The sequence below is a fragment of the Ambystoma mexicanum genome, chromosome 5q (assembly GCF_040938575.1).
Source record: "Ambystoma mexicanum isolate Mex_15411 chromosome 5q, UKY_AmexF1_1, whole genome shotgun sequence".
In the NCBI taxonomy this organism is placed as follows: domain Eukaryota; kingdom Metazoa; phylum Chordata; class Amphibia; order Caudata; family Ambystomatidae; genus Ambystoma; species Ambystoma mexicanum.
Genome location: NC_090933.1, coordinates 26561291 through 26584805, shown reverse-complemented (window position 1 = coordinate 26584805; position 23515 = coordinate 26561291). Strand labels below are relative to the sequence as shown.

The following is a 23515-nucleotide window of genomic DNA, read 5'->3' as shown; positions in this document are numbered from 1 at the left end:
CGGCCCTAGAATAGTCCGCCTCAAGGTCTACAACGTCCGCGTTGGACGTTTGGTCATCCGATGTACCCCCGTCACTTTCGGCTGGTGTCTCGGCAGGGGAGGAGGCTCCATGCGTGACATTCCGTACGCGGCCCACCGCTTCAACCCGCGCTCCTTAAGGGTTTTAGGTTTAAGGAGTTTACACGCCGAACATCACTTTTCATCGTGCTCTAGGGGGAGACAAGCGTTACACGACGTGTGCTTGTCTTTCCACGGATATCTGACCCTACACACAGGGCAGAATCTAAATGGAGTCCTTTCCATTGCAGAAGGGAAGGGTGACCAGACCAAAAAGGAAAGCAGTGGAAAAGAGGAAAGACATCATAACAGTATGGCAAACCCCGAGCCCACTCTCCCTACTGTGTAGGCCGGCCAGAAGGCCCGACCACGTGGAAGTCCGAACGCCGGATCTTAGGCGCCGGAATCCACAGCCGTAGACGATTCCCCCGTAGTCTTCGTCGAAGATGTTCTTGATGGGCGAAGTGACTTAACGGGGATTAAACCGACAATTCGGTAAGATAAACAATGTCTCATGAAGAGCTCTGCTATAGGGCACCAGTTATCTGGGCGGAAAAAATCACGGGACCTCGGCACGTGAGGGATTTTGGGTACTACACACGTCACGATAGGGATAGTCTTTCAGACACGCCTATGCCGACGTCCCCTTTCGGTCCCCGGAAGACAAGATGCAATACTCTGCGGTTACCACTGGATGTCAGACCATATGCACAGCATGTGATTCTAAGCAGATTAACAAGCAACAGAAGTAACATTTTTATGTTACCTTTTCCTTGATGAATGGCTGGTAGCAGTGGTTTAATTTTAACTACCGCAGTGTGCATTTACCGCGGGCTGCGTTCGCAGCTGCAGTAAAGTACCCAATGGTGCCATTTTTGTCAAAATGGCCTGGTCTTCTTTTTTCACCATTTCTCTGTGGAAAGGTCTGTCTTGAGATTTACCAGGTTTGGGCCCTTTGTTCATTTTGCCTTTGGCAGGATTCACAAGTGAAGCCCGCCTCTGGCTCCAGGGTGTCTGGCAGGGGCAGGAGGCGAGGGAGGTGCCTGAAACTCCCTGTGCTTAGTCTCCTAGGAGACAGGAATGCACTCTTAGGTGATTGGCCGGCTGGCTGTCCAGCAAGGACAGCCACCCTGCTGGGTGACTGACAGCTAGGCTGGAACGAATGGGAGAAAACTGCATAAAAGGCAAGGCTTTTTGGATTGGAAGGCAGAGTCAACCCCTGGATGAAGGAATCCAAAGAAGAACTTGGAAGAGACGCCTGCTGCAACTCCTGGACCGTTTGTTTGCCCGGTGAAGCCCTGCTGCGGTGATGAAACTCCGAATTCGCCTCGACCTCTTGAGTTGGTGGGACGATTCAACTCCAAAGTAAGCCACCTGGACATCCTCTCGGAGCTGGTTGAAATTCCACTGCTGTTGTCTGCTGGAACCGAATAGCCAGGGAGAGGAACATCAGTTTGTGTGCGTTGCTTTAAAGTTGACCAAGAGCTCCAGGAAGATCCTCCGGACTCCCAGGAAGCAGGACTGACTGAGCCTCAGCCACCTCAACAGAGTGCTGGGCCCCAGATGCAAGGAAAGCCCATCTCGACAGCCAAGAGTCTGCAGTGTTGCTATTTGCTTAGAAGCGAGGAGCTGAAACCGCGAAGTGTCACTGACTAGAAGTTGGTCCTTTTCCATCACTGATCGCCCCGTTGCAGTGCAAGAGTCCTCCAGACGTCCTCCCTCTTGTCCTCACGACTGAGGCCCAGGAACACAGCATCTGCAGAGCCACACAGGAACAGAAGCCAGCCAAAGCACCTTTCCCCTAACCAAAGGTACTGTACAGTCTAAGAGAACTTACCTCTTTTTGTGTAACTGCACTTGTTCTCAGTGGAGACTTGTTGTAGTTGCTTCTATAGAGTTGCTACCAGCTTCTTTACTTCACAAGCCTAAACAGCTTGTGGCCCTACTTTGATTTTTTCTTTTCTACAAAGACTTCTAAAACATTGTGCAAGACATTTACCTACCTCTGAGAAGTGCTTCAGCTCACCTACTCTGTTGCCCAAATTGACTTTGGCTTAGCCTGGCTCCCTGAATGAGTCTTCTTCCCTCTGTCATGCTGTTTGGTCTTCCTTCCAGGAAGGGGTTAACTAACTTTGCCTTGGGGGGTTTCCAAAAGTACTTACCTGCTTTAATAATATTTGTGAGATCTCTTGTTTTGTCCTAATAACCTTTCTCTATGACATACTCTTAGTAGTATATAAATGTCCAACAGTGTCCTAGTTACTAAAGTCACCTGAGGGTGTAGGAAGTGTCTGTGTGTCATCCCAAAAGGGTACTTACTAATTTAGAAGTATTAAGAGTGTGTATCTTGCAGTATATTTGTGTGTTACTATTATATTGCACCTTCTGAAGAAGGCGTACTCTAACTGTCTGTTAAATAGATTAATAACTGTTTAATCAAGAAACCTTGTGTGTAAGAGTTTATTTGAATACTTGTTACTGTGAATCTCTGTGTAACTCCGCTACAGCTCACATTGACCCCTCTTGAGATAAGCCTGGCGGCTCAATCACGCTACCAACCTGTGTAGTACAGACTTATACCAAAGGTTGGGTTCCTATTGCCAGGAGGTCAGGGTTGTTGTAGTGCACTCAAAGGGTACTGCATACAATCTTGCCTAACAGTCCCCCAACTGCTTCCCCTGACTTGTTGTTAGCCTGTTTAGAATATGTCTGTATTAGGTTGTTGCCTACCTAGAATAACTTTGAGTCATTCAGTAAAGTGTAACATTAGGGTTTACTTTCCCTGTGATATCTAACCTAGAGTCTGTGATTCTGAGATTGAAAAAGTAGATTTGTTTTACTTACCTTGTGTTAGCTAAGTGTCATCCAAAAATAAGTTACAAGAGTTACTGCTTATCTCTATCCGTGTTTCAATTATTTCAAAAGCACCTGTAATTGAATATTACATCCTTAGGTTTTACTCACCTAGTATAACTGTGTTATCACAAAAGTAGTTATAGGTTTTTACTGTACCTAGAATAAGTGTTCCACTATTCACCAAGAGTATATTGTCCAGTTGACTGATTATGTGATTAGTACCGAGAGTCGCTGTACAACTGGAAGGGTCTACTGCGCTGGCATTACTGAATGTAATTGTGAAAGTAACCATTGGTTTTTACTCACCAAGAATAGGTGTGACCTATACTGAATGTGTATGAAAAGGTTTTGACTTCCCTAGAACTACTGTCAGGTGTTTCAAATAAGGTTTATACTTTGGTCTGTGTAGCTTCAAGTATAATGTGTTTTTATAATTGTGATTACATATAATGTGTTAGTACTTATTGACCCCTAGATTTATCTGGGCCTGCCTGTATGTAAATAAATCCTTTATTTTTACATACATAGTGTTTCTTTGGACCATTTGTATTACAATTTCATTTGTACTGATTCTACAGCAATCTCTCCCTCCTAAAATAAGCCTGGCTGTTCTGTCTATGCTACCATGAACTCAAGTGGTACAGCCTTATACTAAGAGTGGAGTCTTGTACTGCCTCAGTTGAATTAAGCCCTTGGCTGGACTTCAGAAAAACTGTCCTAACACTGTTGGCACGCGCTGGAATAAATGTGGATTGCATTACATTGATTATTGATATACTTTGTGTCCAAAGGAAACCATCCAGTAGGTTTGGTTTAGCCAAAGTAAAGTGTTCTTATTGTATTTAACACAAGAACCAACACCATGGCCTGCTTTAGCATTTTTCTAATGCTAAAATGAAAAATGTGTTCACAATGTGTAAAGGGAAGGGCCTCCATTGTAAAGGAAGTAAGCTTGAATTATTACAAAGGTTATGGGACCATATGCATGGTTTCAGTGAACCTATGTCCACTTCTAACAATATTGCTGGGAGTGAGGATGATGAGGGTTTAGACAGCTGTCCAAGCTCCTCAGAGGAGGAATATGAGGGTTCTGATGAGGAGGATGTTAGTTCACCCCCCTCTCCTTCTCCTGCCTCTACCTTACTGCCTACCGTGAGTTTTGAAATATCTGTGGAACTGGATATAAGACAATACCTGTGGAAAAACAATTTGAAATGTGGGAAATTGGGAAAAGTCTTAACCTGTCTGTAAAAGCCATTTTCTGGACCCCTCTTCTTTTTCAAGGTCTTCTGAGTCTACAGCTTCCAGGTTTCCAGAATTGGCGAGTCAGCATGACATGAAGTGTGACAATGTTGTATGGCTGAAAACATTTGACCTCACTTGTAAAACGTTTAGTCTGTGCGAGAGTGATAGAATACCCTGGGTTCTTTTTAGGCTTCCCAAGAGAGACTATGAAGTGCTCTTGGATTTGCATGAAGTGGAAAGAAGTAACTGGGATAGGGAAAAAGAAGTTATCATAAATAGACATTAGAAGGACGCTTCTCCATATCTAAACAACTTAAGGGACTCTGAGAATAAAGGTAGGTCTAAAAGTGCTATGGCCCTTAAGAAATCTGTAAATACTGAGCATAGCAGAAAAGCTGTGGCCTTTGGCTCAACTGAGCCCCCTTGTAAAAAGGCTGAGGCTCTTAACCTTGAAGTAAGAGGTTCCCTTAGGAGAACCCTCCTTAGAGATAAAAGGCATCAACTGCCACTCTGAAGGGCACTTGGGTGTAGCACCCATAACTACACTCACAGAATCTTTTGCTCTTTTTATGGGTGTCATTTTTAAGACTCTCCATAGTGGCTTTTTAAAGTTATGCGCTTTAACAACTTATTGGCAATAAGTGCCTGTTGTTGCTGGGTTGCCCTAAGGGGCTCCCCTTTAACTTTATTTTGCTAACCTTGAGAGAACTACAGTTCCCAAGGGTAGAAAGGATCTTTGTTCCTTTTACATTTTATTTTGTGAAACCAGCACACCCCACCTTATGTGGCGTGCTGGGGAGATACAATGTATCCCCTTTCACACTGAAACTGTAACATTTCTGTTACAGGGACAAGCTTACCTTCAATGGCTGGTGGCAGTGATACCTTGTAATAATTTGGTGCACCTTTACCGCAGGCTGTTTTCAGAACTGCAGTACAAGACCCTAAGGGTGCTCATTTTACCAAAATGGCCCCGTCTCCTTTTTTCGTAATTTTAGTGTTTCTTGTCCTTTCTGGTTCCTTCCCCTGACATCCAGGGTGGGAAATTCCTTTGTGTGATTTTTGTCTTCGGCAGGAGTCCCCTGGACTCCCCGCCCAGGCTCCAGTCTGTCGGTGAGGGCAGGAAGCGAGGGAGGAGTGCAAAACTCCACAGCTCTTTGTCTTCCCCCTTGCCTGAATGGGGACAAATCCCAGTGGGGGGGCTGGCTGTCCTGATTGGACAACCAGACTGCTCCTTCTTGTAAAATGCAGGGAGAGAATGCAGAAGTTGTGTTGTAATTCCTGATAAATACTGCGAATCTGGAAGCTGAAGAAAAGTCGACCACTGGAACTGAAACTGAAGATGATGAAGGAAAAGCGGCAGAGACAATTTGCAGCGACCAGAGAGCCTGCTGTGTAACCTGAGCCTGCTGAAGCCCTTCCTTCAATTGGACCTGGGGACTCCGAAAACAAGGCCCATGACACAGAGCCTGGTGAGACCCACTAGACTCAAGATGATCTGCATTTTGAGCCATCCCACGCATTGTTGCTGCCTTGCATTGCTGCAATACCCCAATACCCTGGGACCTCGAACCACTGTGCGGTGCACATCTTCAGAATTCCGAATCTCGCTGAAACTTCGTGGGCATCCTGCATCCTTCTCCATTGATCCCTGCTGCAAAGTCCCTTCTGAGGTCTTGTGTTCAGTCACTACAACAAGGAATCCACTGACCGGGTATTTGGCTGCAGATCCTGAAGTCCGCCTGCTGCAAAATCTTCTTCAATGCTCAGGTACTGTCTTGGCTTGGGTATGTACTTAGCTTAAGCCTGTTAGGAATTCTGTGTAGCTGTGGGTTGTTTTCTGTGATGGGGAGGCTTCTCATTCAGTGCACCCAGTCACACTGCTAGAATCCTGCTAGGGTGTCTTCTGCGAAGCCCCTGGACCCTCTTCTAACTCAGAAGTAAAGTACTCACCTGTTTGCCCTGTCTTCCTAAGGAACTCCGACTTTCGCTACTTAAGAACCTATCATGACACTGCCTGTTGGACACTAGATCCTAGTGACCCCTCCCCCCCTTCTGCCACTGAGAGCACTCATGCTCCAAGAATAAGGGAAATACTTTCAAGGGATTGGGATTTTTGCCTAGAAAAGAAGTGTTTAACTGTTACTTACTTTTAAAGAGATGGTTGGTAACTGTAACTCAAGAGTGAACAGTTACTTACAAAAGTACTTACTTACCTTGGTTGTCTGATGCACTATACTTAAACGTATGGTTAACATCTTTTCGTCCTTAGAAACTGTTTTGCCATTCCAATAGAAAGTAGATGTGAAGGTATATTAAACTCCTGTGATTAGGTTGTGCCTCTTCCCAAAAGTAATGTGTTGGTTTCACCAGATTATTCCTGTTAGGATAATTGTATGAGTGTTCCCAAACTGGGTCTTGCTTCCCCTGACTTGCTGTTACACCTGTATAGAATAAGTCTGTATTAGGTTGTTGCCTACCTAAAATAACTTCGAGTCATTCAGTAAAGTGTAACATTAGGGTTCACTTTCTCTGTGCTATCTAACCCAGAGTCTGCAGTTATGAGATTGAAAAAGTAGATGGGTTTTACTTACTTGGTGTTAGCTGTGTGCCATCCAAAAATAAGTTACAAGAGTTACTGCTTATCTCTATCTGTGTTTCAATGATTTCAAAAGCACCTGTAATTGAATATTACATCCTTAGGTTTTACTCACCTAGTATAACTGTGTTATCACAAAAGTAGTTATAGGTTTTTACTGTACCTAGAATAAGTGTTCCACTAGTCACCAAAAGTATATTGTCCAGTTGCCTGATTATGTGATTTGTACTGAGAGTCACTGTACAACTGCAAGGATCTACTGCCCTTGCATTACTGAATGTAATTGTAAAAGTAACCATTGGTTTTTACTCCCCAAGAATAAGTGTGACCTATACTGAATGTGTATGAAAAGGTTTTGACTTCTCAAGAACTACTGTCAGGGGTTCCAAATAAGGTTTATACTTTGGTCTGTGTACCTTCAAGTATAGTGTCGTGTTTTGATAATTGTCTGGGCCTACCTTTATTTAAATAAATCCTTTATTTTGACATATGGCATGCATTACTTACCGTAAAAGCATTTCTGATGATTGTATCTGCTTAGATTCACATGCTGTGTATATGGTCCGACATCCAGTGGTAACCGCAGAGTATTGCATCTTGTCTTTCGGGGACTGAAAGGGGACGTCGGCATAGGCGTGTCTGAAACACTATCCCTATCGTGACGTGTGCAGTACCCGAAATCCCTCACGCGCTGAGGTCCCTCCGATTGTATTTTTTCTGCCATGAGGGAGCCCAAGGCTATAGTGAGTGAGTACATGAAGAGAGAAAGTAGTAAGAAGTCTATGTTCCTTCCACCCCGAGCGGGGAGGCAGGGAGGGCGCATGTGAATCTAAGCAGATACAATCATCAGAAATGCTTTTACGGTAAGTAATGCATGTCTTCTGATGCATGTTAATCTGCTTAGAATCACAGGCTGTGCATAGACTAGCGAGCAGTACCTGGAGAAGGAGGTGGGTTGTGAGAAAGAACATTAGAAAAAAGATGTCTTAGTACTGCTTGTCCCACCTGAGAATCAGACCTAGAATGAGGGTCTAGGATATAGGGTTTTGTAAAGGTGTGTACAGAACTCCAGGTTGCCACTTTGCAAATTGACTCTAGGGGAACATTTGCAATGAATGCTATGGATGCCCCAGTGCCTCGAGTAGAATGTGCTCTAGGCTTGAAGGGCAGTTCTCTCTTTGCAAGAGTGTAACATAGTGTGATGCATTTGACAATCCACCTTGATATTGCTGATTTAGAGACAGGATCCCCTTCTCTACCATCTGCCACTGAAACAAAGAATTGTTTAGTTTTCCTCAGTGGTTTAGTTCTATCCATGTAGAACATGACTGCCCTGCGCACATCTAGTGTGTAAAGGCTTCTTTCGGCCATGTTAGTAGGTCTCTGGAAGAACGTGGGTAGTTCGATTGACTGGTTCACATGGAACTTCGAAATAAATTTCGGTGCAAATCTGGGATGTGTGCGCAGAACTACCTTATCTTTGTGGACTGTAACAAAGGGGTCCAAAACCGAGAGGGCCTATAGTTCGCTAACTCTTCTGATAGAAGTGATAGCTACTAGAAAGGCTGTCTTGTAAGTCAGGTCTTTCAGACTAGCTTCATGCATAGGTTCAAAAGGGGGTCCCATGAGCCTAGTTAAAACCACATTTAGATCCCACCCAGGGGCTGAGTGAATGATGGGGGGATACAGTCTTTTAACCCCTTCCATAAAGGCTTTAATCACAAGTATTTTCCACCACAACACCTTCTGCTGTGATGTAGTGTAGTCTGACAACGCCGCTAGGTGAACTTTTAAGGAATTGAAGACTAACCGAGAGTCCAACAGATGGGTTAAATATAACACAATGTGTGAAGGCGAGCAATCGGTGGGATTGACGCCTTTGGAACTGCACCAGATGACAAAACGTTTCCATTGGCTGGCATAGCAATAACGTGTGTTAGGCTTTCTTGCCTCCTTCAGTATGTCCATGCATCTTTGAGGGAGTTGCAGATGTCCAAACTCTATGACCTCAGGAGCCAGGCTGCTAAGTTCAGAGTTTGTGGGCATGGGCGCAGAGTCTCCCCCCTGTCCTGATACAACATGTTGTACGGGCAGGGCAGCTTTACTGGTGGGCAGAGGGACATTTCCATCAGGTGCGCGAACCAAGGTTGCGGGCCCACATGGGAGCCACCAGAATCATGGTGACTGGTTCCTGGTGCATCTTGTGTACTATCTTGGTCAGAAGGGGAGTCGGGGGGGGGCATAGACAAATTTCCCTGACCAAGTTATCCAGAGACCGTTCCCCTTGGATCGGTTCTGGGGGTACCTGGGGGCGTAATCTTGGCATTGGGCGTTCTTCTGAGTAGCGAACAGGTCGATCTCTGGAAACCCCCATTCTGCGAAGACGTTGGATACAATGTCTTCGTGCAGTCGCCATTCGTACTCTTCTGGCAGAGGAAAATCTCTGCTGAGTACGTCTGCCAGAAGATTGAGTTTCCCCTAGAGCATGTTGGGATATCAGGAACATCTTGTGTTTGAGAGCCCATATCCAGATGTTTTGGGACAGCTTGGATAGCCCTGGAGGGTGAGTGCCCCCTGTTTGTTCAGGTAATACATTGCTGTTGTGCTGTCGTTTAGGACCAGCACTGTCTTCCCTTGCAGTTGCTCCTGAAAGGCTTTCAATGATTTGAACACTGCTAGTAGCTCCAGTAGGTTTATATGGTTGGACGCTACCTGAGGGACCACACTCAGTGCGCTGTGCGTTGAAGCAGGTGAGCCCCACACCCCGTGAGAGATACGTCTGTCGTGAGAGTGGCTTCCACTGCAGGGGTGGTGAAGGTTTTCCCCTTCAAGAGGTTCTCCCTCGACCACCACTGCAGAGAGAGAACGAAGGCTGGCGAGACAACTAACAGATCTTGCCATTGTCTGCTGGCCTGACACCACTGGCTGTTGAGCCACTCTTGCATGGGGCGCATGCGCAGCCGCACGTGGGGAACCAAGTATATGCATGACGCCATCATCCCTAGCAAACGCATAGGTTTGCGTACTGTCACCTCTCGATTGGTGACATACTGAGGAACCTGAGAGAGCATGTTCTGAACCCTCTCGCTGGAAGGGAAGACGAGACCGTCTTCCGTACGAATTAGAGTCCCTAGGAACTGTTTTACTTGGCTGGGGACTAAGCTGGATTTCTTTTCGTTGATAGAAAATCCCAGGCTGAACAGTAGGTCTACTGTTTTTGGGTGTTCGAAAAACAAACGTCGAACGAGTCCCCCGTGATAAACCAATCGTCGAGGTAAGGGTAAACTGGAACTGAAAGTCTCCGCAGGTGTGCCGCTGCCACTGCCAGGACCTTGGGAAACACCCTTGGCGCTGAGGCTATGCCGAAGGGGAGTACCTTGACTGGTAGTGTTTGTCCTGAATCACAAACCTTAGGAATTTTCTGTGCGCTGGCAGCATTGAAATATGAAAGTATGCATCTTTCATATCCAATGTTGTCATGAAGTCCCCCTGTTTTAGCAATGGGATCACCTCTTGAAGTGTTACCATGCGAAACCTCTGGGGCTTTATGAACTTGTTCGCTGGGCGCAGGTCTAGAACAGGACGCATGGTGAGATCCTTTTTGGGTCCAAGGAAGTACACTGAATAGATACCCTCGTTTACCTGAAGAATCGGGACGGCTTCTATGGCGTCCTTTCCCAGCAGCGTTTCAACCTCTTGGATCAGGATCTGCAGATGTTCTGGTGAAAGGCGTCGATGTTTCGGCGGTCTGAACTGTGGAGGTCGGGCAAATTCCACGCAGTAACCGTGGGCGACTGTCTTTAAGACCCACTGGTCTGAAGTTATCCCCTCCCAAGCCTTGAGGAAAGATGTTAATCGCCCCCCGACCGGGGAGACATGGGAGGGGACCTGGACTTGGTGGTCATTTCTGACCCGAAGTTGACGCTCCTCTGGATTTGGAGCCTCTGCTTCTATTCTTTCCGCGCTTCTGACCCCTCTGGGGGTAGTAAGTGGGGCTTGCAGCAGGTTGACTTGAGTTGAAGTTCCCTGTGCCGAAATAGTTTTGAGCGGCGCAGGCTTGTCCTCGAAAGGACCGCCGAGAATTACTGCCCCTCTGTGAAGAGGGTTTTTGGGAAATTTGGTGCAGCGACTTAATAGTCTCGTGCTCCTTCTTGGCTGTCTCCAAGGCATCGTCTACCGCCTTCCCAAAGAGGTTGGCCACTTCGATGGGTTTGTTGATAATGGATGCCTGGGTCTCAGGCCTGAAGCCCGACGTGCGCAGCCACGCGTGCCTCTTTAGGAGAGTACCCTGTGCGAGAGACCTGCCTGCTGTCTCTGCAGTGTCCAGGGTATTCTTTACAAAATTCTGATTGGCATGTTTGCCCTCCGAGACAATGGCGAGAAGCTTGGCTCTGGTTAGTTACGGAACCTCTTGAAGGCCTTCCTGGAGTAGGTTCCATTGGGGGTCGACGTAGCTTGTCAGTAACGTCGTGTTATTGGCAATCTGGACGGTATTGGCCGCCGCCGACGTAACCCGTTTGCCTAAGGCATACAACCTTTTGGACTTCTTGTCCGGGGGTGACTATCCAGTGGCAAGGGGAACCCCTGCTCTCTTGCGAGTGTTGGTCACCACCAGCGAGTCTGGGATTGCGTGTCCTTTGATATAAAGCGGGTCGGTGGGGGAGGGTCGGAAAAGTTTTTCGACCCTTGGGTTCACAGCCCTAGTCTGAGCGGGTGTGAGTAAGGAAGGGGCCAGCCGTCTCTTTACAGAGCTCAAGAGAGGGATAGACTGGTTTGCCGGAGGCTTTTCATTAATAATGTCCTCCGCGAAATCTTGTTCAGGCAAGGCTTCAAGCGTGGCAATTTTAAAGAATTCTGCTGCTTTTTTCAACATGTTGTTGAAAGCCATTTGATCATACACTGGGGAAGCTTGTCGGATCGGGGTGGATGGGGGAGAGTCGAGACAAAAGATATCAGAGTTGTGATCGTCCTGCTGGGTGTCCTCTCAGTTGTCCGTTGCCCCTTGATCTTCCCCATAGTTGTCCAGAAAAGAAGACTCATCTTCTTCTGTATGGATGTCTCTATACGTGTCCATCTGCACATCTTCTTGATAGTCAACTTGGTGTTGGACATCTAGGTGTTGGACATCTTGAGTTTGAGGGTTAGGGTCTACCCAAGCTTTTTTCGGCAGAGGTTGATCAGAAGGCCTGAAAAACTGCTCCAGGCGATCCATACACCCCTCGAATTGCTCTGTGGTCCACTTGGATGACCCAAATGGACCTAGCTGATTAGGAACCGTGTTCTCCGCTATAAGGCGTTGAGAGGATCTCCTCAGGGTGCTTGAGAGGGGTACCTGGCTTTCTTTCGGAAGAGTCTTCGGGATCGTCTTCCAAATCCGTGGAAAACTTTTTGGTGGATTGGCCCATAACTGTGGGCGGAACCGGTACTAGGCCCACCGCCATAGCAATCCTATTGATACTCTTACGGATAGTCACCGAATCTTCGGGGGACAACGCCTCCGATGATGTGTCGGCAGTGAAAATGTCTTCCGCGGCTCCAGAAGGGCCAGCGGATGGCTTCTCGGGTAGAGGCCTACTCGTAGTTTTCGGGCCTGTACAGGCCTTGGAAACTTTGGAATCTGTCGAAGTTTCTTGTTCTGAAACTTCGGCGCGTGTAGTTTGGGGAGTAGCGCCCTTGTTATGTTTGTTATGCCCAGTCATCATGCGCTGCTGCGGATGCGGGGAAGGCTTCGGATCCGACCGATCCGTGGGCGCCGCTGAAGTTTCTGGCGGACCCGTTGGCGCTTTCACCTTCTTCGACGAAGTCGTCGAGGAGGGCGCTTGGGTTGTGTGCTTTGTGCGGTGCGATTGTACGCCCCTGTCACCGGGTGTGGTCCCTGTAGCAAGACCGGAGTCGAGCCTGGAAGGGTCGGGGACGGGCGTGGCGGCTCTAGAATAGTCTGACTCAAGGTCTATTATGTCCGCGTTGGACGTTTGGTCATCCGATGTACCCCCGTCACTTTCGGCTGGTGTCGCGGCAGGGGAGGGAGGCTCCACGCGTGACATTCCATACGCGGCCCACTGCTTCAACCGGCGCTCCTTAAGGGTTTTATGTTTAAGGAGTTTACACGCCAAACACTGCTTTTCATCGTGCTCTAGGGGGAGACAAGCGTTACACGACATGTGCTCGTCTTTCCACGGATATCTGACCCTACACACAGGGCAGAATCTAAATGGAGTCCTTTCCATAGCAGAAGGGAAGGGTGACAAGACCAAAAAGGAAAGCAGTGTAAAAGATGAAAGACATCATAACAGTATGGCAAACCCCAAACCCACTCTCCCTACTGTGTAGGCCGGCCAGAAGGGCCGACCATGTGGTAGTCCGAACGCTGGATCTTAGGCGCCGGAACCCACAGCCGTAGACGATTCCCCAGTAGTCTTCGTCGAAGATGTTCTTGATGGGCGAAGTGACTTAACAGGGATTAAACCGACAATTCGGTAAGATAAACCATGTCTTATGAAGAGCTCCGCTATAGGGCGACCAGTTATCTGGGCAGAAAAAAACAATCTGACGGACCTCGGCGAGTGAGGTATTTTGGGTACTACACACGTCACGATAGGGATAGTGTTTCAGACACGCCTATGCCGACGTTCCCTTTCGGTCCCCGAAAGACAAGATGCAATACTCTGCGGTTACCACTGGATGTCGGACCATATGCACAGCATGTGATTATAAGCAGATTAACAGGCATCAGAAATACTGTTTCAGTGTTTCTTTGGACATTTGTATTACGGATTCTACAGCCCTCTCTCCCTCCTAAGATAAGCCTGGCTGCTCTGGCTACGCTACCATGAACTCAGGTGGTACAGCCTTATACTAAGAGCGAAGTCTTGTACTGCCTCAGTTGAATGGTTTTACTAAGCCCTTAGCTGGACTTCAGAAAAACTGTCGTACCATGAGATAATTGTCCAACAAGGACTCTGGCTACCCCACCTTGTGAGCACTGGCCGTGTAAGGATTCAGCACACTATGAGCAGATTGCCGTTACTAATCTGTTATCTAGAGAACACCCAGAATGAATGTAACACATATACAGTTTATTCTTTTGTTTTCTTTAAAATTCCAAAAAGTTTTCATTACATGCCATTGCCACTGACCGCAACAATTGTGGCTTGCTTACGGATATTGGCATTACAAAAGTCCATCATTCATTGTTTTGTACATACAAATGCTTAACGTTGTGAGTTAGTACATATGAGTGATTTCGAAATTAGTAACGGCAATCTGCTCATAGTGTGCTGAATCCTTACAGGGCCAGTGCTCACAAGGTGGGGTAGCCAGAGTCCTTGTTGTACAATTGTCATATTCCCTCACGACTTAGGCCCCCCGAGAATAAAAAAGAGGGACAACAGATACCCCTTTAATTTAGAAACGTAACATGAGATATACAGGATCACATGACACTTTGAACTCCTGGAAACCATTTAGAGCTGAGAACTATTAAAACCTGACCTGTGCTTAGCAGTCACTCTTCAATAATGTTTACCATCTGCCCTGGTCACTGTCTTTCATTTCTGACATCCCGGTCTCCAAGAGACTCATACCTGTGTTCCAGTGATGATCTGCTCTTCTCCGGTGATGATCTGCTCTTCTCCACCTCAGACAAGGAAGGACCACTGAACCTGAAACAGAAGAAAGGAAAGGTTCTGAATATCTAGGAGAAATAAACACTTGGTCAAGCACTGGATGTGTTCTGCATCAGAGCAAGCACTCCAATTCAAGCCAAAGAACATTTTTTAATCAACAATGAGTAACTTGACAGCCAAGAAGCAAGAGTTAAGCAAGACTACGCTGTTAAATCAATGAAGCAACTGGTAATAGGGCTCTTCTCAAGTTTTAATACTAGGTACCGGACATTATCGGAGGAACCCGATTAAGAGGGTGGCGAGGTTGAACAGGCATTTAGTATTCCTTGAGTTGTTTTGCAGCAAAGGTAAGGGTTACTAGCAGAACCAAACACATTGTGTAGCTAGCTGGCATTACCATCCCAATCCTCCTTTTGGACTGCCAAAAGGCTGTAAACATTAGTGCATTGTTAAAGTCGGTGGGAATTGTAGGGAACTCAGGACAATGATATTATATGCGTCACACCTATAAATCTGGTTCAAAACACCTCTTTATTTTAATGTCCAGCTAGTCAAAGTGGGACTAGACAAAGACCAGAAGGAGCTAGGGGAAACTGTAAAACTAAAAAAGAATGTTTTGCTGTACAATAGAAATATGCGGTTCTCCGTTACTGATTCTATAAATATCTTAACTTAAAGTTATGGCTAATCTATACAGGTCCCTCCTGGGACACCTTACGCTACAACGGAAATGTTCAAATGATGTGGCCAATAGTGTCTTCAGACATTTCCAAGGATTGGTCAAATCAAACAGTTATAGCTTAATTTAAAGTCCATCCCTATTCTAAAACAAAAACAGACTTGTTCCTTAGTTCCCTCCAGATTTACCACAGGTTCCCTCTGGATCTTGGATTTCAGACTTCACAGCAGACCTCTCTCAAAGGCTTTGGGTTTCAGGATTCACATCAGGTCTCTCTCCTAGACCTTAGGGTATCAGTATTCACCCCAGCTTTACTAGGGACAGAGAGTACTATCCCCTTCCTCGCCTCTGGGTGTCACCTGGTTTAAGGGATTGGGCTGTAGCAACCAAGCAAAGGTTTCTACTTCTCAGCATCAAGGGGTTGGAGCCTGCTCCTCTACTTTCCTTCTGGCACACTGCATCAGGGAACACCAATCTTCCTCACAGGATACACAAACTCATCTGAGTTCCATCTCTTTTTACAGTCCCTCCCCAAGGTTTTCCTTTCTTGGTTGTCCCTTTCTCAAACATGCAGACTCATTACCCTCTGGGTGGCATAGGCTGCTGGAGCCTGCTCGCGCTCCCATTCCTCTCTTTTGGTCTCCTGTACTCCTATTAGAAGACTTGGAATCTAGGCCTTCCCCTATGCAAAGACTATGAGAGGGATACAAAGGACTGGCAGCAATTTGGGGGCAGTTGGAACCAACATGGTGGCTCTGCACAATTTGGTGGTGGAGTGCAGTGCTCTATCTTGTGGATATGATGTAGTGTTCCCCAATTCACCTGCCCTGCGTCTAAGGCAGAGGTATTCAAACTGTGGGGCACACCCAGAGAGGGGGGCACGGCCGCTTCCCCAGGGGGGGCACAAACCAGCATGAAATGATTGGAGGAAATGGGCACGGGCAGTTGACATGGTCGGACTGGAGCATAAAACTGGCTCAGGCACCAATGAAAAAGTGGCCCGCAGTTGCAAATGGATATCCATTCCTTTAGTCAAAGGCTGTTTGAATAGAACCCAAGGGGGTGTTTCTTTGTTAAAATGTAAGCAAATTGTGTTATTTAAAGAATATTTATTCAGCAACAATGGTCAAAACTACTAGCTGTATAGTGAAGTCAAACTGACCCACAATGACCAAAAAAGTGTCCCATTGTGACTGGCCCACACTAGCATTTTGCATTTTTGGTACAGACATTGCTCTACTGGCCAGTCCGAGCCTGGCGGATCATCCATAATGGGCGAGGGGGCGTCCACCCAGTGGCCCCCTCATCCATTATGGAGGAGCCGAGGAGACAGCCCAGTGAAAAACGGAGCACTCACTCAGCTGCTGTTTCCAGCTGAGGGAGTACTCCTGGGCTGGCTGAACTGTCAAAGGGAAACATTGTTTCCCTTTTACAGTTCAATTCAGTTCCCCAGAAGCACATGCAAGGCTGGGGGTGTTTTGCTACGCCAGCCTTGCATAGCTCATTGGAAATGCTGGTTGGGGCACTGCATGTCTGTATGTGCGAGGGGGAGCTTTTGCTCCCCCTCGCACATACGGACAGAGCAGCCTGGAGCGGGGCATTTCAGCACCCACGCGCAAAGCCCCTGCAGAAGGTAGGTTTAGGTTCATTTATTTTTTATTTAAATATGTGTATGGGTGCGTGTATGCTTGTGTTATGAGAGAGTGTATGGTGATGGGTGCTCGTGTGAATGATATAGTGGTGTGTGTTGGTGAGTTGGTTGATCTGTTGAGCTGTTGTAGGGAGAATTCTCAGAAATGTGCCAATTCCCTCTACCTTAGAGACCCCCAGCAACTTTGCTGGATTTTGAGGACTTGATTTTTTAACCTGGAGAGCGAGACCCTATTTTCCCACTCTCTCATGTATTTTAATGTGATTTTTGTACACAGTTTCTTTTGGTTGTGGAGTCTGACAAACTCCATAGGCATCATCTTTTACATTGTGTCACACAGCACCTTTAGTGCTGTGACACAGGGAAGTCTCTTAGATTTCCCAAGGTTTAACTACCTTCTCTGGGATGAACTGTTTCCCAGAGCAGTAAAGTGAAATTGACTTTACTTACATTTGTAACTTTCTAGACCCAGCACACACTATCTTACAATAGGGTGCTGGAGGGGTTACTTAGTATCCCCTTTGTCTAGCTTCTCATGTAACAATTTTATGTTCCCCTTTCCTCACTGAATGGCTAGTGGCAGTGGTTTTGTTTTTAGTACCGTGGTGTGCATTTACCGCAGGCTGCGTTCGCAGCTGCAGTAAAGTACCCAAGGATGCAATTTTTGTTAAAATGGAACGGTCTTCTTATTTATCGCCATTTCTTTGTGGAAAGGTCCTTCTTCAGATTTACTCTGCGTGCCAAACCAGGTTTGGCCCCTTCGTTCGTTTTGCCTTTGGCGGGATTCATAAGTGATGCCCACCTCTGGCTCCAGTGTGTCTGGGGTGGGCAGGAAGTAAGGGAGGTGCCCAAAACTCCCTGTGCTTAGTCTCCTAGGAGACCCAAATGCACTCTGTGATGATTGGCTGGCTGACTGTCCGGCAAGGACAGCCACCCTGCTGGGTGAGTGACAGCTAGGCTGCAATGAAAGGGAGAGAACTGTGTAAAAGGCAAGTCTTTTGGCTTGGAAGGCAGAGTCGTCCACTGGACGAAGGAACTGAAGAAGAACTTGAAGAGGACGCCTGCTGCAAATGCTGGACCTTTGGTTTGCCCGATGAAGCCCTGCTGGAGTGCCCAAACACCAAGTTCGCATCGACAGAGAAGCCCCAGCAAGGATGACTTCTCCCCTCGAGTTGGTGGGACCAATCAACTCCAAAGTAAGCCACCTAGACATCCATCTCGGAGCTGATTGAATTTCCACATAATTGCTGCTGGAAACCATAGAGCCAGGGAGAGGAACACCAGTTTGTGTGCGTTGCTTTTAAGTTGGCCAAGAGCTCCAGGAAGATCCTTCGGACTCCCAGGAAAAAGGACTGACCAAGCCTGAGCCCCCTCAACACAGCGCGGGGCCCCAGAAGCAAGGAAAGTCCATCTCAACAGCCTGGAACCGCAGTGTTGCTATTTGCGGTAGACACGAGGAGCTGAAAACCCTGAACAGCCAATGAAAGTGAAGTTTTCCAGTTGCAGGTTTTGACCGTCCCGGTGCAGTGCAGGAGTCCCCCGACATCCTCCCTCTTGTCCCCACAACTGAGGCCCAGGAACAGTGAGAGCTGCAGAGCTGCACAGGAACAGGAGTCATCTGCTGCAGCATTTCCTCACTTTATAGGTACTGTACAAAGTCTAAGAGAACTTACCTCTTGCTGTAGAGTTGCTTGCATCTTCTACCACTCACATGCCTAACAGCTTCTGGCCGTACATTGATTCATCTTTTTCTCCAAAGATTTCTGAAACATTGTGCACTTTTCTACTTACCTTCAAAGAAGTACGTCAGCCTATCTAGACTCTTGCCTTGACTTTGCCTTAGTCTGTTTTAACTGAATGACTCTTATTGGGGGATCTGAAAGTTTTTTGCCTGCTTAAGAAATATTTGTGGTATCTGGTTTGCTCTGATAATCTTTTCCTTTTACTTGCTCTTAACTAATTCTGAATGCCAACAGTAATACATCAATGTCAACAGCACCCTAGCAATTGAAGTCACCTGTGGGTGTAGGTCTCTGCTGTATGTCATCCCAAATGGCTATTTACTGATTATGAACTAAGAGATTGTGTAATTTTGAAGTATATTTGTGTGGTGTTTTACAGTGCTCCCTTCTAAAGAAGGCTTACATTAACTGACTGGTAAATAAATTAATAATTGTTTTACCAACAAACCCTGTGTGTTAAGTGTTTGCTTGGATACTTGTCACTGTGAACCTCTGTGTAACCCCCCCCTAACGCTCACATTGACCCCTCTTGAGATAAGCCTGGCTACTCGTCCATACTACCAACCTGTGTAGTACAGACTTATACCAAAGGTTGGGTTCCTACTGCCAGGAGGTCAGGGTTGTTGTAGTGCACCCTATGGGTACTGCATACAATCTTGCCTAACAGCTATGGTAGCTACTGTGCCCCGAGTAGAGTGTCCTCTAGGCGTGAAGAGTAAATCTCTCTTGGCAAGAGTGTAACACAGTGTGATGCAGTTTACAATCCACTTGGATATAGCTGAGGGACAGGGTCTCCTTCTGTACCAGCTGCCACTGAAACAAAGAACGGATTTGTTTTTCTTAATGGCTTTCTTTTTTCCAGATAGTAGATAACCGCTCTCCTTACATCCAGTGTGTGGAGGCTTATTTCTGCCAGGTTAGTGGGATTCTGGAAAAAGGTGGGTAGTTCTATGGACTGGTTTACATGGAACTTTGAGATAGGTTTAGGTGCAAAGCGAGGGTGTGTGCGCCAAACTACCTTATCTTTGTGAATCGTGACGAATGGGTCATGAACTGAAAGGGCCTGCAGTTCACTAACTCTCCTTATAGAGGTGATCGCCACCGGGAAGGCGGTCTTGTAGGCGAGTGCTTTAAGGCTAGCCTTGTGCATTGGTTCAAAGGGAGGCCCCATTAGTCTGGTAAGAACAACATTCAGGTCCCACGCAGGAGCTGGGTTGGAAATAGGGGGATGAAGTCGCTTTAGCCCTTCCAAAAAGGCTTTAATTACAGGAATTTTCCACCATGAAACCTTGCTCTGGGATGTGGTGAATGCCGAAAGAGCGGCTAAGTGGACCTTTAGAAAATTGAAAACCAGTAACAGGTGGGTTAGGTACAGGACGATATCTTTAGGTGAGCACTCAATTGGATTGATGCCGTTGCCATTACACCAGATGACAAAGCGCTTCCATTTGCTGGAGTAGCAATGCCTGGTGTTATGTTTCTGTGCTTCTCAGAGTATGTCCATGCATCTTTGAGGGAGCTGGAGGTGCCAGAACTCTATGACCTCAGGAGCCAGATTGCTAAATTGAGAGTTTGAGGGCATGGATGTAGTGTTTCCCCCTGGTCTTGAGACAGCATGTTGTACAGGCACGGCAGCTTCCTGGGAGGGGTGACTGACATTGCCATGAGATGGGCGAACTAAGGCGGACGGGCCCACATAGAGGCCACCAGAATCACCCTGACTGGCACTTGGTGCATCTTGTGCACTATTCTGTTGAGTAGGGGAATCGGGGGAAAAGCGTAGAGAAATTTCCCGGACCATGTTATCCAAAGACTGTTCCCCTTGGAGCGGTTCTGAGGGTACCTGGAGGCGTAATCTGGGCACTGGGCATTCTCCAGAGTGGCAAATAAATACATCTCTGGAAAGCCCCATTCTGCAAAGACATAGAGTACAATGCCCTCCTGTATCTGCCACTCGTGCTCAACAGGTAGGGGGAAGTCTCTGCTGAGTACGTCGACCAGAAGATCGAGTTCCCCTAGAACATGTTGTGAAAGGAGGAACATTTTGTGTTTGAGAGCCCACTTCCATATGTTCTGGAACAGTTTAGACAGCCCTAGAGGGTGAGTGCCCCTTGTTTGTTTAAGTAATACATGGCCGTAGTACTGTCCGTGAGGACTAAACCGGTCGTTCCTTGGAGGTGTGTCTGGAAGGCCTTCAGGGCCTTGAACACTGCTAGCAGTTCCAACAGGTTTATGTGATTGGATGTTACGGCTGGGGACCACACGCTGTGTGTCGTCTGTTGAAGGAGGTGAGCCCCCCTCTAGTCAGAGATGCGTCTGTGGTGAGAGTGGCTTCTACTGCGGGGGTGGTGAAAGATTTCACCTGCAGAAGGTTTTCCCTTGACCATCACTGCAGAGACTGAATGAGGACTACCGAGACAACCACTAGATCGTCCCACTGGCCGGTGGCCTGACACCATTGGCTCAAGAGCCACTCTTACATCAGGCGCATGCGCAGACGAGCATGAGGAACTAGATAGACGCAGGAGGCCATCATCCAACAGTCGCATGGCTTTGCGTACGGTCACCTGGTGACTGGCTACACTACATAGTGAGGTATCTGGAAAAGCATGTTGTGAACCCTCTCATTGGAGGAAAAGACAAGTCCGTCTTTGGTCCAAATTAGAGCCCCCAGAAACTGTTTAACTTGATTGGGGTTTAGACTGGATTTGTTCTTGTTGATAGAGAAACCTAGGTTGAAGAGAAGATCTACCGTCGTCTGGCTATTTGTTTGGCATGTTCCGTACGAATCCCCTGTGGGTGTCTTCTATCGTGAACCTGAGGTACTTTCTGGGCGCTGGCAACACTTAAATACGAAAGTATGCATCTTTCATGTCCAAATGAGGCCATGTAATCCCCCTGCTGCAGCAGTGGGATTACCTCCTGCAGTGTTCTCATCCTGAATTTTTGAGGTTTGACAAGCGTCTGCTTTTTGGTGTCCGGTGAAACTCAATGCAGTAGCCGTGGGCAACGGTCTTTAACACCCACTGGTCTGATGTGATCCCCTTCCAGGCGTGGATGAATGATAGAAGCAACCCCCAACCAGGGAAACGTGGGAGGGGACCCGACCCGGCGATTCACTTTGAGGTGGAGGCCAGGGAGCCTCTAGTAGTAGAGTTCCTGCCTCTACCCATGCCTATACAAGGGCCTCTTTGCATATATTGGTTGTAATTAAAAGAGCCTTGGCCGGAGAACCAGGGGTATTCCCTGAGCCGTATTGTCCATGGTGAGAGCGGGAAAAAAAAAGAGTTCCCACAAAAGGACTGGCGTGAGTTAGAACCTCCACGCTGGTGGAAGGGCTTAGCCGTGATCTGACTGAACGACTTTAGTGTTTCCTGCTCTTTCTTTGCAGTCTCCAGGGCGTCATCAACAGCCTTCCCAAAAAGGTTGCCGTCCTCAACTGGTTTGTTGATAAGAGAACAAATGTGTGGCCGTGAAGGGGCACACTACTTCTTAGGGTTAGAGTATATAATTCAATATTGTTGTTATAGTAAGTCTCTCTCAGGTGCTCCCTGTTCGGTCTGTGCTACCAGGCCAAAAACTGTAGGTATGGAGGGTCTACCGTATTGTACAGAGGCAAACAAGGGCACATTTCAACCAATGATAATTGGTAAAAATTTAATTATACGTCTGCATGTGATTCCAAGATATTTTTATATATAAACATAAAATAATTTGAATACATCCTAATTGTTGTGATGTCTAGTGAGCAATACATTCAAAAGCGAACACAGTAATTGGTCTTCATTACAATGCTTGTTTCAAACATCAATTTTTCAATTTCAACAATAAAAAAGAAGAAAGTATAAATTTCAGTTCATAATTCTTCTATTCTTCAAAATAAATAACAGTGTGTTTCCTATAAGATATTCCAAGTTCTGCAATGATTCCAGTATCTTGATAGGGTTTTATCTAGATGCTCTAATTAGATTGGTGCTTATCATTAGGACACCTCCTATCTTTCACTATGCGTTTCGGGCTTCGCTGTGCCCTTCTTCAGGTGAGGATATCTCTAGAATATTGTTTATAACGTTATTTGGGTTCTCAGCAACTTCGTCACTAACCTTGCAATCTGCCGTGTGCACCACCAAAGTGCTTTGTTTTAGATAAAAGAGATTTTGTGACACTTTAATTCCACATGTAGAGATACTCAAATGTATCACGTGTCTGTTCTGCAAGGAAAAGGCACTCCATTAAAAACGGATTGTCCATGGTCTAACTCAGGATATGATGTCAAGTGTTCTCCTGTGAGACAAGTCGCTTATCAGGCGCTTTGTCCCACTAGGAGATCACAATCAGTTTCAAATTCACTCTGAAATAACATACTCAGGTCTGGTGAACTCACTGAGTCTCCGTTTGTGTATAATCAGATGCTGGTGTTTTTCAGTCTATTTGTCCGGCCGGTGGGTCTGTACCTTTAATCTTCATTAGCTGGAAATAATTATACATATCTTGTGATATTTATACTGTGCATTGTGGTCATTCAGCTGTGCATATTTCCCGAGTGTATAAGGAGGCTGTTCATACCTCAGTTACCGCTCTGTTCTTGTTCGAGCCTTCTTAGCCGACAGCGGAGCGCGTATGGCGCCGTTCATTGTGGCGTTTCTTGCCTATTAGCCTTCGACTGTCTGAGACCTTCACACTGTAAATATATGTGTGTACAGATTAGCCTAATGGCATTGATCCTATTTTGGACACTTCTAATAACGATATTGTTGCGTTCATACCTTATCTGCCAGCGCAGCGTGGTGTAAGAGATTCCTCGCTGAGTAACTTCAGTCTCACGTAGCTGGGTGCATCGGACCGTTGCTAGGCAACTTCGGGGATAGTCCTTTTATTTACTTGTGTTTTCATCTCCTCACGTATTCTCCTGTTCACATCTTGGGTGTATAGATTGCTACGTGCTCTATGTTCCAGATATCTACATATTACTATGCTGTTTATGAATTCAGTGATTCATATGCTGGCTTAGTTCTTGTTTACCCGTAATTGCAGGTTACAAATTTAGATTTTGTACCTTTT

At 46.6% G+C, this 23515-nt stretch overlaps 1 protein-coding gene across 7 annotated transcripts in view; it reads right to left on the bottom strand.

The window, feature by feature from the left end:
- Positions 1 to 23515, bottom strand: part of LOC138497164 (ubiquitin thioesterase otulin-like) — a 1020877-nt gene that overhangs the window by 362288 nt on the left and 635074 nt on the right. For all 7 annotated transcript variants that reach the window (XM_069620441.1, XM_069620446.1, XM_069620442.1 and 4 more), the window contains exon 6: positions 14341 to 14418. In XM_069620441.1, the coding sequence (XP_069476542.1) occupies positions 14341 to 14418 (78 nt within the window). The remainder of the gene's footprint in view (positions 1 to 14340; positions 14419 to 23515) is intronic.